We start from the raw sequence: 18671 nt of genomic DNA on the forward strand, positions 1-18671 counted from the left end.
GGAGTGTTTTCGGGGACTAGCATTGCACAGTCATGCTGCACAGGAAATGGAAAATTCTAGTATAATACTTAATTGTTTATATCCATTTACCTTTGTTAATTTCTCTATCTGCTTCTCCAGCTCTTCCAAACTGGCTGTTTGATCCTCATCCTCCTGGGGGGAAAAAAAATTAAATACAATTCATATAAAACAGAAATCAGTCTAAATTTACAAAAAACGAGATTACCACAACTATTTGTGAAGAAATCTTTGTTTAGCTGCCAGTTTTTTTGACTCTCCATCTACTTTCAGATCTGCTTGCCTATAATACTCATACATACCTCTTCCTCACATGTCTCAGTTTTCTTGCGTTTCTTCCCTCCATCTTCTTCATCCTCCTCATCATCCTCTCCTTGATCATTACTGTCATCATCCTCATCATCATCTTCCTCAATGCCTCCAGCTTTTTTCTTGCGTTTGTGACCAGTGGAAGGTGTTCCCAAAGCCTGGCTCTCTTCACCTGCTACACTGCTATCACGCTTCTCAGTACGCGTTGCATAGCTGCTTCTCAGTCTGCATACAAAATGTTGTCTTAGTGACTTGCATGTGAGCTGACAATCATTTTACAACGAATCTATATCTTCAATTAATCAGAGAGATTAAGATTATTCCTGTGTACTTACTTGCGAAGGCTACTCTCAATGACACATTTTTCTCTACGTAGGTTTGTCATATGGTCAATACTTTTGTCAATTTCCCTGCCAACCAGAAGAAAATCACAGTAATTACACACACATACACACGAGATATATATATATATATATATATATATATATATATATATATATATATATATATATATATATATATATATATGGGGAAAGAGGGAGAGAGAGAGAGAGAGAGAGAGAGGGAGGGGGAGAGAGAGAGAGAGAGAGAGAGAGAGAGAGAGTTTAAGTATAAGATCTTAAAGTGCTTACGCGACCACACTCCTGCTACTGGCCAACTCGTTGACCAAGAACGCCAACATGGAGGCTTTCTGTGTGGGGGTGTGTGCCTGGAAGCCTTTTGTCTTCAAACTCTCTACCAACGGAGAGAGCTCTGTCTGACTGCAGTGAGCAGCCATGTAGATCTGCAAAATCTCAGACATGTTCTCCCGGTTTATCTCCACACTGGACACATGCTCACCAAGAGCAGTTTTAGCCTATTATACAACATACAAAAAAAGAGATCAAAGTATACAGAATAAAGTTTATATTGAGGAATAGTGTCTTACGAGGCACAGCTAATGCATATTATTAAATGGAAAACATGCCACATATGTTTCAACTAATTAAATATAATAACAACATAACAAAAACAAAAACATGTAATTATATCCTTATGCACTGGCATACTGCAAATTACACACTTGGTTTTCACTGTTCTGTTCCACAGGTGTAACAGCAAGATCTCACTCACACCAATTTCTATTTACACCCAACTACATTACTTCAAAACTCCTCTTCTACAAAGTGCTGGTTCCAATATGATCACACAGAATAAAATTTATTTTAGCACAGTTGGTGTAGTGCAATTGTTTGGGAGTAGCATTGTAAGGAGAAATCAGAACCAGGTCTTTAAATTAAAGGCTTTTGTGTGTGCTCGTGTCCCTCACCATTGATCCTGGTGGAAAGCCTGGATCACACACTGCAGCAGAGAGCAAGCCAATGAGTAGATCCTGTAGCTGAGCTACACTGGGGCTCACGTTGAGGAGTCCTGACTGTAGCATGTGAAGGGTGTGAAGCTTAGTGCTTTGGTCCAAATGGAGCACCTTCCCAAAAGAGCGCATAAACTGCATCACCATCAGGCAGTCCCCAAAACAGCTATCCGGCAACAAAAGACCTGGTAACCGTGATAGCTCAGGCAGAGCCTACAAGAGATGATAAGTGGAAAAAGTTGATCATTTTAAGTTATAATGACTTACTCAGCATCACCCACAATATTTGTGGCATTCTACTAATACACAGTTTGCTCAGCACTGGCAACTTTTCCCTCAGTAAAGTAAATTAGCAACATTGCCAGATTTAATTATCTTATGTAGAGGTCATCTACTGAGGTGTAATATGTTCTGTGGCCACTAGATGGTAATGTGGTCATCTATATCCCACAAATCCATATGGATATTACTGGATATGAAGTGGGCAAAGTAATAAAGGATTTGAACGAGTAATCAAAAGGTAAATATGCAAGAAACAGACGGACAAGGTATAAGACAACTATAATGATTTTTTACAAAATGCAAGATTTGCAATTTCACATTTGTTTACAACCGTGAAGTGGAGAACACTTGTGGCACAAGTACCTTATGATCTGGCAGACAGAGGTCTTCATTGGGCTTATTCAGCTCTTTAACTATCTCTAGCTCCAACCGCCTGAGCTCCAATTTGCGCACTTTGTTCAGACGCTTCTCATCTCGCTTTTCCTGCTTTAGACGCTCTCGTTCCTGAAGCCAGAATGCACAAGTGAGTGTTTTGTTGCCAGAACTCATTAATTAATATGCAACCTGCTGGGAATTACACAAGAAATGCATTTACACATTTCTCAGTTCATACACTTTAGAAATGAGAGACAGAGTGAGAGACTGGCTGAATGACAGACAGTTATAAGGTAAAGGTGTAGCTCAAGGGTTAATTGTATGTTATCTTTGCAGATACTTGAACTGAAAGAAAAGAAAAGAGCTGCTTCTCATTTCCTACATCACTGAACAAATGTATGTTGCTTTAGGAACAAAAACAGCAATCACTGTGCAATTCCTGACACACCTCTGCTCTTTTCCGGGCCTCCATGACTTTTAGCAGCATTGTGTGTTGCTTTCGTCTCTCCCGCTCCTACAACACCATAAACACACCATTTACACCGAACCACAGGCATGAAGGTAAATGTAACACATGACCTTATCAATAGGGACAAAAACATAAATGAAAATGAAAGGCAAATGAGATTAGCTCAAGCACAGAAAACTAAATTGTGTAAAAAAAAAAAAAAAAAAAAAAAGACAACATGTACAGGTGGATGCTAGACATACGGTGCAGTGTATGGAGGTAGTATTGCTAGCATATATTAAGCAAATATGCAAAGCCAGTATGGATCAGATCTTTGAAATCTGCCACTTGAATGTCCTTGGTTCAGACAAGGGTTATTCATTAAAAACTGAAGGTTTCTACATGCTGTCCCTTTAAAGCACAGCCAGCTGATCAAGGGAGGGAGATGTGGGAGAATCCTTCACAATAAGTACTGTGTTCTTCTCCCAGTTGTTTAACGAAATGCATCAAGTCAAACATTAATCTGATTTGATAGTAGATGAATATGTGAAACTTGTCGGTGCTGTATGATTTCATAAGCTGGTTAAAGCAAAATGAATTTTTTTTTTTTTTAACCTGAATGATTTGAAAGTGGCAACCAACAGAAGTTTTAGAAAAAGCCATACATACAGTACCTATCACATTTGGATAAACATTATTTTGCTACAAATTTCTTACAAAAATCATTGTCTTGCCAATAATAAGTCTTGGTGATTCTGCAAGAGTATATACACTATTTCTCTCTCCCTGGCACAGCCAGAAAATGTACTGTGTATAACATAATGAGAGCCATGCAAAGAAAATGTAGGCATGACAGCAGCCTGCTTACGCATTACAATGGGCAACCACATCACAAATAAGTCACAACGGAGTGGGAGATGTACAAAAGTAAACATACCCATACCATTTCTAGTCTATGTCTCTCCAATTCCTGCCAGAAAGAGTTGGCAAAGAATTAAGAGAGAGAGACAAAAAGACATTTAACCACCTTTGTGAGCAGTTCCCAAAGTGGGCGGTACCCCAAAATACCACAAGAACGTTAAAAGAATGAGCACTGAAACATGGAAGATATCCAAGGGAAAAAACACAATGTTTAAAGCTACCCTTTTTAGCAGACACAAGCTGAAAGACCTGTTACTGCATACCTGTTGCTTAAGAATGAATGCTTGTTGCCTGCGCAGTTCCTTTTCCTAAACAAAGACAATAAAAACAACACACACGGGTATGAAGAAGAGGTTCAAAGACAAAACGAAGGTAGAATCATTCAGGTTTTAATTAAATATATAAAACCCGTTTTGAAAAAAAATATTTGTTAACTTGGTTGGCTGAGCGTGGCAGCTTCAGAATGTGTGCGTGCGTGCGCAAGTGTAACGAAGTGGAAAGACGGGAGTTACTCAAACAGAGAGCCTCAGTCTGTGTTGTTATTAATTTAGAACAGCCTGCTTGTCATATCAGAGAAATATATCTGAAGCTACACAAGTACTGAGTTTCCCACATACACAAACACACAAGTACAAAGAACACAAAGAGCACACTATAAAATCACCTTCATTCTTTTCTCAGCTTCTAATGTTTTTGCATTTATGGCCTCCTCCTTCTTTTTCTTTTTTGCCTGGAAAACAGAATCAGGAGTTTTAATCGTCATACTAAATAGCTAAAATAATGTGCTCGTCTGACATCAGTGCTCACTGTTTATTTTAGAGCACATTTAATCATACAGGTGGTAGTGTTTTTGTAAACTTTTATGAGAGTACCGGACCCCTTAGACCAACTATGATACAATATTAGTATTTAAAACTATTTAATAATAAGCTACAAGGAAGCCAACAAACACGATTCACAACAAAACAAAAAAAATCTGATTTTATCAAATATTTATCACATCCACCTTTTCTCATACATCTCACTTGTTCTAGAACAACTAACCATAAAGAACTGCATTATGAAAGAGGCACAGCCTCAACTTTTTGGATACTACACAATATACAATTGAGACTGTTTTTTCAGTGAACTGACCTAGGCATCAGGAGTCTTAGACCATAAGCAGCGAAAACATTTGAATGGTGATATAATAGCCAGTTTATTTAAAGCAGGATGTAGTGATGAACATTAATGACAGTACCTTGTGTTTGGCTATTGCTTGATAACATGTATCGCAGATTATATAATGTTTTCTAAAATCTCTTTGATGTTGCAGCAACCTTTCTGTCAAAGTGGTAGTAAATGTAATAATAAGAGTTGAGCAATTTCATGTTTGGAAAAGGCTTTTTGAAAAAGTTTTGCATGTTCAATTTTTGTCTACATGTACATCAACACAGTGAGCAAGATGAACATACTTCAGCTAAATCTTTTGAATACATTTAGTTTCATATGTGAAATTCCTCGTGTCATTTAAATCTTTTTGTGATTGAAACAGAGATAATCTCAAGATTATTAAAAAGTCACCAGATTAGTTAATTATAAAAACAATAAGTACAACCCAGCATCTAAAAAATATCGAAACATATTTCACCACAACTTTGCTCCCATTGCGAGTCACCACAGCAGAACATCCATCTCCATATCACTCTGTCCTCTATATCTGCCTCTTTCAAACCAACCATCTGCATGTATTTGCATTAAATTTCACAACTAGCAAGGATATTTATGTAGTTTGAGCATTGTGCTTGAGTTTTTTGTTTTTGTTTTGTGTGGTTGAGGATCGTGAAATCAGCATTTACGCAGAATTTTATGAGTAAAATGACAAACATACTCCAGGTCAAAAGCCAGTCACTCTGATAAAACACTTCAAGAGGTATAATGAGAGGCACAACAGACACTAAAATGTAATTGCATGCTTGACAGCTGGCTGTTAAATGTCGCTTATCAAATGTGGCACCTTCACAATTTGGAAAAACAAAAAAATGCAGACCAAATTTTAAGCTTGTTCATTTTCACTCAGCTTACTTAGGTGATTTTGGTCTAATAAAAAACACTATGACAATGAAACACTTAAACACTAGTTATTTCTGTTTCTGTGTTTATATTTAAAATGCTTCTCCTATGATTTGTGTTGTGAAATGCCATTACAGTTCTGATCGGATTCATAGCTCATGTGTGTATCTTTTTTACCTCGAGTATCTGCTGAGCTCGAAGCTCTTTCTCGACACGAATTTGTTCAAGTCTCCTAACCTTCTCCTGTTAGGGAGTGGACATGAAAAATAAATGAGAGCAAAAACGAGAACATGTTCAGCTAGCTAATATTGAAATTATTTAAGCCTCTACTGTGTCTAACTCTGAAACACTGACAAGACACACAAAAGCAGGAGAAGTGGAAATGTGGCGCTTTTCCTGAGAGGTGTTGGTTGTGTACAGTATGAAGGGGAAAGAAGTATGAATGACGCTTCTCTACCTGTTGCTTTAGAATCTTCAGCTGCTCTTTCTGCTTGCGTTTTTCCTGTGCTGCCAGCAGAGCTGAAATCACACAACACGTTTTTAGCCCTAAATTCCTGTGCAACGGCTGTGATTAACCTTTGTATGTTAGAGATTTATTTTGACATGAAGGGTTAGTTAAATCACACATTGCCATAGTGAGAGAGTAAGTCACAGTGACCGTGAAATGTGTGAGAATGCAGAAAGTTTAAATTTGAACCTAGAAAGGAGTGTTGTGTACAGTGACGTCTGACTCATCAAAGATTAAATGGATCTGACCACTAATAACTAAGCAGACACACAGGTTTTATAATCAAACAAACTGTATAAACTGAATAATTTTTAAATTACTTGTTTAATGGACCTGTCAATAGGAAAATCATCCATGCGTGGCAGTGTGCAAAGTGCCTTTACCTTTTTGTCTTTTGGCCTCTTTTGCAGCTTGTGCAAGAGCCCTTTTTTCCAGCTTTCGCATCATCTTCATCTGAGCAGCCTGCCGTGCAATCTCTGACCCAGAAAAAACAGAAAGCAGAAAGTGAGCATTTGCTCTTTGATCAACATAATATCCAAATAGCATAAGTAGTAATAAATACAAGAATCATACTGTTTTTGCCCAATAGGCTTAACGATATATGTTTTAACGATATATCTTAAATCTTTATTTTACAAATTATTGTAGATGTTTTTGTCTATCTCAAAATCATTACAGATAAATAATAAACAGCCTTATTTTAATATGTTAAAAAGCTCAAACATGAGCAGACTGTCATTCAGGATCCAGAAGGCAACTACAGGTAAAATCCTACCCTGTGCCTCCAGTTTTCGCTGTAGTTTAAGCAATGCAGCATTAGCAACATCACTCTCGCTCACACTAGCTGCTCTCCTTTTCCTTTGGTAGGAATGAAAGGGATCATTAGTACGCTGGTGCTCCAGACTCTTAGGACGACCTTTATGTGTCTCCATTGCCAAGATACAGGTATCAATCTCATCTTCTTTCAACAAACACCACTGCAAACCCTGGAAATCAGCAGGACATAAATGATCCATAATACAAATCATTCATCAGAGTTTATTATAAAAACGATTGTTTTCAGAACCACTCCTTTTGTATTTAATGATTGGGTATATACATACATAAAAAAACTAGTCTAACAGATATTTGAAATGTAAACATTATCACCTTATCAACAATAACAATAAATGGAACACATCAAGCATCTTGTAAAGAATCCTCCCATTTCCTGTATTCCAGATTGCGCAGAATTTGTGTCTCAATTTTCCCCAATCACATCAACTCAACTGTCAGATGGTTTTTGAGTACGAACTTGTAGCTAATTCTAGCGCAGGAATTGGAAACACTGGTGTTATTATTGTGTTAATAAACGCTGTTATATGTGAGGAAAAACCTGACCTTTTAGTGGCCTGTTCAGTTGTGGTTGTATCATATTATTACAGAAAACAGTGCTTCCTGTTCTGTTATGCTGTTTGACTGTCTTTAAAATGTTGCACAATTCACTTTTAACTGTCAAAATTGTAAACGTGTTTCCATTTACAAGATTACACCAAAAAGTTTCCCAATGCAGTCAAACTAACAAATATTCCTCATTAACAATTCAAACTGAAAATAACAGACAATGATTATAAAATGAACATTAAATCACCTCAGGTCCTTCTCGAGCTTCATAGAAGTTGCCAACCCTGATTTTAGCACTGAAGCTAAAATGGTCACGTGTGATCTCACTTATTCCATTTCTTGATAAGTACTACAAATCACAAGTGAGAGACAGATAAGGAAAAGGCTTAAAGTACCTCACTTGGAGACAATTCAAACAATATATCCTAGTATATACACAAATATACAAATTTATAAACAAAATGATTAGGTTATTCCAGATTTAATTAACCATAAGGTGCTGTCTATTCTAAGAGCTCTGGCAATAATGTCAGCTGTAATTTAAATCACAAATTAATATTAATGCACTCATTCTAATGTTATTTCTATTGTAAAAGCTAACTGAGAGACTTGTACAAAAGATGCTTTTTTTTTTTTTTTACAAAACAAAACATAATCAGTGATATGACAAGACTTATTTATGGAAGGAGTCCCTGGTATCAGTGCTTGTAATTGTCAGTATGTTTTCTGATGTGGAAGAGGCTTCATGAAAAGGTCTTTATCTTATCATAAAGAGAAAGTAAAAAAAGAAGGAAGATGAGAGAATGACTTTATAGCCCTTATAACAACTGATACATTTACATTTATGGCATATGGCTGATGCCCTTATCCAGAGCGACTTACAACTGAGCAGGGGAGGGTTAAGGGCCTTGACTAAGGGCCGGGCAGTGGCAGCTCAGTGTTGGTGGGATTGAACCGATCCAAAGTCTAATGCCTTAACCACTGAGCTACCACCTCCCTCAGAAACTAGCTTATCTTCCAGAGAATCGGCCATATTAAATATAAATGTGAATAGGCTGCTGTGGTATAAGATGTGCTGTTATTGTAATTGGGCCTTGCAGCTATTGTTATCATGACAGAAACTTTAAACAAATCCTTCCTCAGCACAACTAGCTCTTACCTTCATAACATCTGGGTACTGTTTGAACTTTTTGCCACATGGAGCATAGTAGACCACTTCTCCTTGCACACGGCCACAGATATTCCTGATGCGGGTCTCTCTTTTCCACCTAGGAAATATTGATTGGTTCAGCTCTGTACAATACTTCCTCAAGTACAGCTCTGTACAATAGTTACAATACTCGCACATCCTTACACGCTGACTAAGTAATCACAATCATCCGGTGTTGTTCTACCTGCCTGTCTTGGTGAAGGTGTCAGGTTCACTTGCTACAGAAACCTGGCACAACTCAGACCAGTTATTTAAATGAGGTGCAGCAGGCTTGGCCAGCTGTGAGTCACACACTGGAACACTCCAGAGACCTGTAGTCACTGTCTGAGTGCCAACAGACTCCAACTATGGGAGGACGCATGGATGGATGGGTGGAGGAAGGACAGAAGCAGGAAACAGTGGTGCTTTCTTCTTTTCTCCTCTGGACAGGTGCCATGGCTTTAGTCAAGCAAGTCTAAACCTGACGTAAATGGAGCATGGGCAGAGACTATATCTCTTCCCCATTTGTCTTATCTTCAGCCAGGCTTTCCAGTTTCTCTAACTCGCACACACCTTTTTGATTATTTAACCTTCTTTGTGTACATTATTTTGGTCAAATGTAATTCTTGAATGAATTACAGCATTTTTGTGTTTATTTATTTTTAATCTGTTACCCATGTTCGAGAGGCCTGCACACTGCTTGCTCATCTGTCACTCTTCTTCTCTTCGCTGAAAGTGAATGATAGAGTAATGAGTGCTCATAAACTTGCAAACAAATATTGTCCAAGTAATCTCTTTTTCTTGTATTTTATTGCATTTTATTACCTGGGGGCGTGGTCACACATGAGGTGCGGGGGGTGTTGTGATATGTCAGACCCCACGAATTGTTCATAGTTTGTAAAATCTTAGCAGGGTCATGCATTTGCAGGTTAAGTGAACTAGAGCTGCCGATCTTGCCAGAAGAACAATCTGTCAAAGAGGTTGGACTTTTTGGAAGTTTAAGTGGCGTGCTCTCTGTGTGACTCTCTGTGTCACTATCCATTTCATCATCTTTAATATCATCTTCATCATTATCGGAGTCAGTGTCCAGGTTACTGCCAGAGCCTACACAGAATGAAAGTAAGTGAAGAATCATTATCGCATGACAGATCTAATCAATATTATTAGCGGATTACAAACAAAACAGATACACAATTCTACACACAAATGTGAAGCATTTTACATATACTAACCTGACAGACTGTCACTTAAATCTTCGTCGTCGTCATCATCATCCTCATATTCCCCAGAATCATCAGAGTCTTTGCTGCTGGGAATGTCAGACTCCATTTCCCCAAACATTTTCCCCTGATGAGGAGACCCTGTGTTTACCCTGTGGGACACTCGCTGTGTGGAGGCTTGGTCCGAGGTAGGAGGCCCAGAGCAAGACTGTCTGGCTCCAGTGCTCAAGTTGATGGGGGTATTAAAGCAGGGACTAGTGGATGCTAGTAAAGGCTTATCTGGGGTTTTAGAGCTGTCAGAGCGAGGTTTGGTAATAAGTGCCAGGGGAGCATCCTGCACAGTACTCAGAACAACTCCATTATGATGTAGAGAGCTTTTCAGCAGGGTGGAGGTGAGAAACAGGTTGGAGTGTTGAAGATTTGGGGATTTGAGCTTAGGACTACTCTGAGGTGATAGCGAGGAGGACGATGACACACTTTTCTTCAGGGATTTATTTGCTTCTTGATGTTCCTTTGCCTGTGGGGACAAACAATATAGTACATAACAGATATATTAACAGAACAAGCGCTTGAAATTGTATTTTTTTCATAAAAGTTAATAGCAAAACACAACTACAAATAAATAAATACTGTTAAATTAGGGCATGAGATTCTATTTTTGTTTGTGTGTTTCAAAATAAGTTAAAATTATAGAAAAAATGTAGAAGCTTATAGAAGAATTTATAATGCTTAATGATTTTAATTCAGCTAATTTCCAGCTAACAAGATTGTTGCATATGAGTGTTCTGTATTCCTTAATGTATGTATATGTAGAAAAGAGTTTTGGTCAACATGGATCTATTACTCTGTTAAGTACAAGCACCTGTTTGCAAATCACCACTCTCAGTGGAGGTTTTATAATTACCACCTTCTTAACAGGTTCATATCTAAATAACCTACCACGCAGGGAGGCAAATTTGACTCTTCTTGTTTGTTTTCACTCAGTGAATTCTAAATAAAATTCATTTTGTCATCCTGTCAAATTCCTATATGTTTATAACTTTGGCATCATTATTTCACTATTTACAAACATAACTGACCGGCAACTAGCAGGCAACTCAACTGACACTAGCAGTCCTACAACCTGGGCATTATGGAAGCCTAGTATCTATATAATTTCTTTAACACAGTAGTCTGTGCTGGAATTACCATGGCTGGAGATACACAACCAAAATACTTCCTGGACCTACTATGAAATGATAGCTTGGTCACACAAATGCAAGGATTGTGTCTTCCAGCTACAGTGGATTTCTACCATCACAGAAGGCACAGAGGGGGCAGAATAGTAAAATAGATAGATCTAGACACAGGATTCCGCACCACTGCTTATAAGTGTATACAACTGACCTCCTCCCAGGGGCTCCTCTGCTTTAACAGGCTAGAAATAACTGCACCAAATTATTATAAATATTCAAATAATACCTTGGAAATGTCTCTAAAATCTTATGTATACCTGAGGTTGTCTTGCCACCTGCCCCCTCATCTGTAACATGTCCTTCCCTAGAAATGTTGTGTAAGAGATCTTACCTAAACCCTACCTGCATGTCAGACCTAGATTTGTCCTAGACACACGCATATACATTGTCTGTTTGTAATGTGCAGCCTTGAAAACCCCAAACAATATAAATAACACCTGCAGTTATGGCAGGCTACACACGAGAACCTTGAGGAATACACAGTCCACAAAAACATTTGATACATTTTTGCATACATAATTTTAATGTCTATTGTCACCTGAATCATTTCTCATGTGCTGATTTATTATAATTGTATATGCTGACTCTAATCTTAAAACCAGTACTAGAAATGTGATAAGATAATAGCAGTGAGGCGGCCGCTAACCTGTTTGCGCTGAATAAGGTCACTGTTGTGCAGAAGGGAGTCGTCTGGAAAACTCTTGGCTTTTATTAAGTACAAGGATTTGGGTGAGGGGGTGATGTTAGAGGTGTTGGAAGAGGAGGAAAGAGATGATGACTTTGGACAGCGAGCATGAGTATGTGGTTTTGGAGATGCAGAGACAGCCCGATTCTTTGGAGACGAGGATATAGACAGAGGTATAGGAGACGACGTTAATGAGGAGGTTTTGGGAGACACGGTGAGACACAAAGGTTTGGACAAGGCATCTTGGATGGATTGTGAAGAGGGTGAGAAAGCCTTGGTGCTGCCTGCTACTCCTGTCGCCTGGATGACACTGGTGTGTTTGTTGTGCTCTTCTCTGGTTTCTGAACTTCGGAAGAGTAACGGAGCTGCCTGGCATTGTGAAAGGTCCACAGAGCACATATCTGGTGTACTAGAAAAGCAACCTGTAGCTTGGTCCATCTGTGTAGAGTCCTGTTAGGAAGAGGACAAGGGTCACACAAAATCCACCAGATTTTAATTGTTGCCTGTCAAACACAAACCCACACACATGCGCACACCTCTTGAACAGATCTGACTTGTCTAAAGGTCACTTACTAATCTTTTCTACTGGTTTAAGGAACAGGTGTGTTTTTGTTTTATTTAATGATTCTATTTACACAAACAGTGGATTACAGTTTGTAAAAGCATGGTCTCATATCAGTTGGATGTACGAAGCACAAGGTCTTTTTGAAATCCATTCATTACATCTTTTTATAAATTGTATTTAAAATCTATTTTCTTTATGATTACACAGGCTGTAGTGTAATGATGTACATTATTCAAACATGGGATAAGAATAGCCACAAATGGCCACCTTTCACATTTTAGTTATTACTTTTACAGCCAGGATTGCTTAACTAACATTATTTCCTGAATTTGTTAGTATTCAGAAAACATGAAATTATGAATGAATAAACCAGAAGTGTTAATCCATGTATTGAGTGATTTAAGCTTGTTAACAAAATACACTTGCTTTGACTATTGTTTACTGTTATTTCCAAGACTGAAATTAAGTTCATATAAATTAGTAAATTACAGTATATTACTAAAATTGTACTTTATTCTTGGCCACTGATGATAAACACGGATTAATGCACGGGTTGATATATATTTACGGCATCTGGCAGACACCCTGAGCCAGATAAACTTACATTTATTTCATTAATGTAACTGAGCCATTGAGGGCCTTGCTGCAGGGCCCAGCAGTGACCGCTCAGTTTTGCTGGGATTTGAACTCACAACCTTATGATCAGAAGTTTAGCATTTTATCCATTGAGCTACTACTTCCCCACTTTTTAATTAGTTACTTGAATTGTTTTATTAAAAATAAGGTGTGCTACTCTTTTGATAGATATGTTTATGTTAACTAATGCATTAAGTAATGGGAGTTAATGACCTGTAACAAAATCTTAGAACAGCTTCCAAATTCTATTGACACTGATTTATGTACAAGAATTTATTTACTTAATAAAAGCTTAATGTGCTTTTAATTATCCTGTTGGTAATGGTTATAGAAAGCAACTGATGGACAACGTGGTTTTCTATATACTGTGCACATATGTGGCTTATTTGTAGTGTCTGGTTTGGAATCACATTTAATGACAGAAGACCATCCAGATTTCCCAATATAGCAAAGCATTTATCACTGTATCTAACATATGCATCGATACGCATTAGTAGTTTAGATGACTCACCTTAAGCTTTCTATTCCCTCTTTGTCCTCTCTGAGAGTCAGAGTCTATGCTGCAAACACTCAGTCCCTCATCATCATCATCTTCATTCTCCAGGTCTATGGAGCCCAAACTGCTGAGTGTGTCACTAGAGCTGTCAGAACTGGATGCTGATTGGCTATCACTGTTGCTGGAAATTTCTGCCACTGTCATACAGAGTTTCTGTCACAAAGAGAAGTGACATATCATATCATAGTCCCAACACATACACGATTCATTTTCTCCCCTTCCATACACACGTGTATCTCATCTATCAATCTGAACCATGCTTCCAGCAAACCTGTCAGAGTTCTTCTCCATAAATAGAAGTACTTGAAGATTTTCAGACCATGATAACCAGATCTCACAACAGTATCGAAAGCAGCACCTTACTGCTATAACATCAAAATAATATTTTATATACATATGGCCTGAGTATAACCAAACAGCATATACAGTGGTGTGAAAAAGTGTTTTGTCCTGAAAAAGGTAGATATTGAGGGAAAAGACGGTTCATGCTTAAAACCCTTCAACGTGGCTGAATTACAACAATTCTGCATAGATGAGTGGACCAAAATCCCTCCACAGCGCTGTAACAGACTCGTTGCAAGTTATCGCAAACTCTTGATTGCAGTTGTTGCTGCTAAGTGTGGCCCAACAAGTTATTAGGTTTCACACAGGACCATGTAGTTTTGGATTTTGTTTTCCATCAATAATAAAAACCTTCATTTAAAAACTGCATGTTGTTTTCACTTGTTTTATCTTTTACTAATATTTAAATTAGTTTGATGATCTGAAACATTAAAGTGTGACAAACATGCAAAAAAAAAAATAAAAAGAAATCAGGAAGGGGGCAAACACTTTCACACCACTGTATGTTCCTTACATTAAAAAAATAAGACATGTACTGGTAAAAACACCACACCTGGTTTTACCGATTTAGTTTTGAGCAATGTTTGTAGAAACATTGATGATCATGTAGAAAATGATGATCATACCTCTTTAGTTTTGTGGCTGGATTTCTCTTGGGCTTGATCCGTCTTGACCTGCTTCCTGCTCCAGTTTGGAGGATTGGTAGTTGACTGTTCAGTCTTGCAGTGGTTGAGGGTGAGGGGTTTGGTGGTCTTGTGAGGTTTCAGACCTGATTTGAGAGTACTGGTCTGTTCAGAAGTTGTATAAGCTGGAGAGGGTGAGGAGGAGGTAGAGCTTGCTCCAGAGGAAGCAGACTTTGCTTTGCCTTTTCCACTGACTGCACCATTGAACCCTTTATGATGAAAAAATGCACACACGCCACATGGATTGCATCAATTTTACTTCACTATGTAATAAATCTGCAGATTTCTTACTGTCTCTATTCTGCTAGGGGGTAATAAACTGTTGAAGCACTTCAGGTTTAGCTTAATTACAGAAATGCATGCTGTTTTGGGGGTGGAAACAGCAACCACCAAGTAATAGAAGACGCCTGAATTTAAACTCTATATATTCCAACTGAAAAGCCTTTTGCCACTGGTGACAATGTAATTTATTTTATATTATGCTTGGACTGTAGGGGATTTATAAGCATGTTCACTGGTAAGAGCACCGTCCCCAATAAATTTCACAAGAAAAGCTCACAAATCTTACTTAAAAAAGGATCAAATAATGTATACAGAAATGTCTTGGCTCCAGGCTACCTTTAGCAGAGCCCCGTGTGCTCTTCTTGGGAATGTGTGACTGGCTCAGTGATGGAGGTGTGAATAGAGGAGGCAGGCCCAGGAGAGGAGGGAACAGCGCAGCAGCTCCATGAAGTTGTGCGTCAGATGCCCGCCACCAGTCTAAATGGTTTAGTAGGAGAGAAATTCTATTTGAGTAAATGCAGTGACCAGACTAAGCAATAACCTAGACTGACAACCTGCACATTCCATCTATTTTTGTTGCAGGCCATTACGAGTGAGAATTGTAAATGTGAAACAGAAAAAGCTTTTCATCTCAGAACAATCAGCACCATCAAAATGCTACCCAGCTGTGAAAACAACTTTAACCATACACTTAAGGGCAAATAGTAAACTCAGACCAACTCAGAACAGAATTATAAAATAAAATCCAGGGACACACATTATGCAAGCAGATAAACAAAAAACATTACCCTCAAATTTCCATTACAGTTAAAGCATAACAATACTCAATTCAACAGATTCTAAACAAAGCGAGTGAACCTTACATTGTACAAGACCTCAATATTTCACAGCAACAATCGCAGCATGTCAAACTTTTGCCTGCAAGGTGAGGTCAAAGAATTGCCTTGACCCCAGCAAGTTAGCCTGCTATAAATGTCAAGCCCTGAACACACCTCTCTGGCCTGATGGAAAATATAGTAAAGTTGATGTATGTGGACCATATGCCGCATCTACACGTTAACAGAAGAAATATGGATGGGTAAGAAAACAAGATATAACCATCGTCAAACACTGTTGACAATGTTTTGGTTTTTTTGGTATACAATTATGCGGTTGCAGCTGACATGTAAAATGGTTTAAGAGTGAAGAGGAAATATATCATACTTCTATTACTAACTGGGTAAGAACTAAAACACCAAGTAAAATTTGTAACCTGGGTTATTTATGCTTGATGTAGAAAAATTTAAATAATATGCTAAACTACTGACTAATTAGACTATGTTAAAATGCTGAATGTTATATATGCAGCTGAGTGCAAACGTTTCATTTTCACCACATTCAGGATATTAGGAAATTAAAAAAAATTAATTATTAATAATGAAACAAAAATTAAAAATAAAAATTATTATAATATATATATTATTATATTTTGTTTTTTTAACATCCTGAATATATTTATTACAGCAGAATGTAAAGGACAAAGAGTAGATTATAAGTGCAGTTATAAAAACAATGGGTCACTATGTAGATTTATCAAGCTATATTATATTCAGAAAGAAGTGCTTTTAAACCAATGCACTTTTTAAATTGTTCATTATATATAATATATTTGACCAATATGATATAAATAGAATATTTGTTTTCTTAATTTAGATTTCAGCATATGTACACCATTCAGCTGTAGGGCAGCATACCTGGAAATGATCCAAGTTGTGGGTGGGACATTAAGCCTCCCTGCAATCCCAAAATCCCCAGGCTTCTGAAATCAGAACATCCAGAAAGAGGCGCATACAGCCTGAATGCTGGATGGCTCAACATGGGGAAAGATGCTCTAAACCCTGGATCACTAACCAGCTGAAACAGATGTCCTGCAGAGAAAAAACAAAGGGAACAAGAAACAGAGAACTTTGTTCATTCATTTACTCCGTAAGACTGTATTGTATAAATTACACATAGAACAAGGGGTACATAACTAAATAATTAGACTTTAATTTTACTGGGCAAACTGAATAAAATGCTCACACTGGGAAATTTCACGGTTGCATTACAGACAGCAACAATTGTCTCTATCATGCATAAATATTATGACAGTTTTGTCAGTGATGGTTTGAGCAATGAGTGAAATGACAGTTGACATTCTTAGTCATGCACACAGAGATCTGTACAAGTCAGGGGATGAGGAAAACATGGCATCAGAGAATCAGTTAGCAGAACAGAGTGCAACCATTTTGTTTCACTACACATTTAATAACCTATTCAACTGGACAAGTTAAAACCTTGAGCACACACTATACGGTCAAAAGTATGTGGACACTTTATCCTAACCTCTATTTTTACACATTACCCCCCAAAAAAAAAAAAAAAAAAAAAACATTTTTTAAAAACCCTGGTGGATTCTGGTTGCTTGATTTAAAACTTGGTGCATCAGTAAAACAATTGTTTAGTTTAGTGATTAAAAATCTGTGAAGGTTTTTTTTTTTTATCTCTTTTAATTGCTGAGTAAAGAAAGGACGTTGTGAATAAATGTGTATTGCGTTGAAGGTTTTACATTTATTTATTTTTAATAAAAAAAAAAAGGTCACAGAAACAGCAGCACATTAAATTAATGCCGGTAAAATGAATTTGCATTAATCGTGTTTTTAATGCATTTTGACAGCCCTAAAATTTATATCCAATTTGTCATATAAAAAGAGCTAAAAATATAGACTATATCATTATTATTGCATATCTAACTCAATTTAGATTTTATAATAATTATATACTGTGTGTAATGTTTACTTCAACTGCAAGAAGACGGACAAAAAAAACAAACAAACCCAAAGACTCCATGTGCTGAGCTGCCTTCATACCAGGAAACATACAATTCAGGAAAATATCCTCTTTTCATTTTAATTCTGATGAGCTGCATATTTATCACCCAGCTCTCTAAGGACCTTGATGTCTACAGCAGAGTAGATAAAGATGAGAATGCTGAGGATGCCTACATTCATCTCCTCGTCTCCGCAGCCTCCTCAGCATGGCACAATGACGTCAGTAAATACCTTTTAATATTAATAGCATCATTATTCCCAGCCTCAGAACAATTAAATTCCACAATGAGCTCCACATACACGACTACGGTTAGTGTACTGTGTTCAGACACTGCAGCATCTCCAGTGAACAGGGGGCGTCACTGGTCCCTGTTTAAAATCCATCAACACATTTGTCTTTCATCATGTGAGTCACCTGGCAAAGACGTGAGATCCGCCAACAACACACAACACACGAGAACAACACGATATACCTACATGGATATAATCAGCATGAAACGAAACAGGTTCAACCTCCTTTTGTTTACTGCTGAGGCTTGTCATGAGTAACAGCGATTGTTAAGGAACGTGATAGCAACCCAGTATATTAATAATAAACGGACACACAGTAAGCACATACTATCTTCATGAAATGTAACATTCTGCTATAATGTGCTCCTTAGGGCAGCACCCACCAGATAAATGAGTAGCAATCACCATTATTTCTTCTGGTCTGAATTCAGAGGTGTCACTGAACTGTCTACTTTAATCACCACCCTACCCTGCCTGCAGACCCCCCAATC

General features: G+C 37.7%; 1 protein-coding gene across 1 annotated transcript in view; it reads right to left on the reverse strand.

Moving 5' to 3' along the window:
- The window catches only part of LOC124382672 (bromodomain adjacent to zinc finger domain protein 2B), a 50217-nt gene that overhangs the window by 8662 nt on the left and 22884 nt on the right, over positions 1-18671 (reverse strand). The window contains 24 exon segments of the mRNA XM_046844771.1: positions 91-153; positions 321-552; positions 663-737; positions 960-1183; positions 1637-1891; positions 2324-2464; positions 2784-2849; positions 3721-3753; positions 3968-4012; positions 4369-4434; positions 5934-5999; positions 6214-6275; positions 6648-6740; positions 7040-7250; positions 7895-7996; positions 8807-8915; positions 9511-9565; positions 9662-9940; positions 10069-10573; positions 11938-12426; positions 13689-13886; positions 14702-14967; positions 15377-15517; positions 16774-16947. Of these exon segments, the coding sequence (XP_046700727.1) occupies positions 91-153; positions 321-552; positions 663-737; positions 960-1183; positions 1637-1891; positions 2324-2464; positions 2784-2849; positions 3721-3753; positions 3968-4012; positions 4369-4434; positions 5934-5999; positions 6214-6275; positions 6648-6740; positions 7040-7250; positions 7895-7996; positions 8807-8915; positions 9511-9565; positions 9662-9940; positions 10069-10573; positions 11938-12426; positions 13689-13886; positions 14702-14967; positions 15377-15517; positions 16774-16947 (3950 nt within the window).

This window comes from Silurus meridionalis, chromosome 3 (genome assembly GCF_014805685.1).
Source record: "Silurus meridionalis isolate SWU-2019-XX chromosome 3, ASM1480568v1, whole genome shotgun sequence".
NCBI classification, from domain to species: Eukaryota; Metazoa; Chordata; class Actinopteri; order Siluriformes; family Siluridae; genus Silurus; species Silurus meridionalis.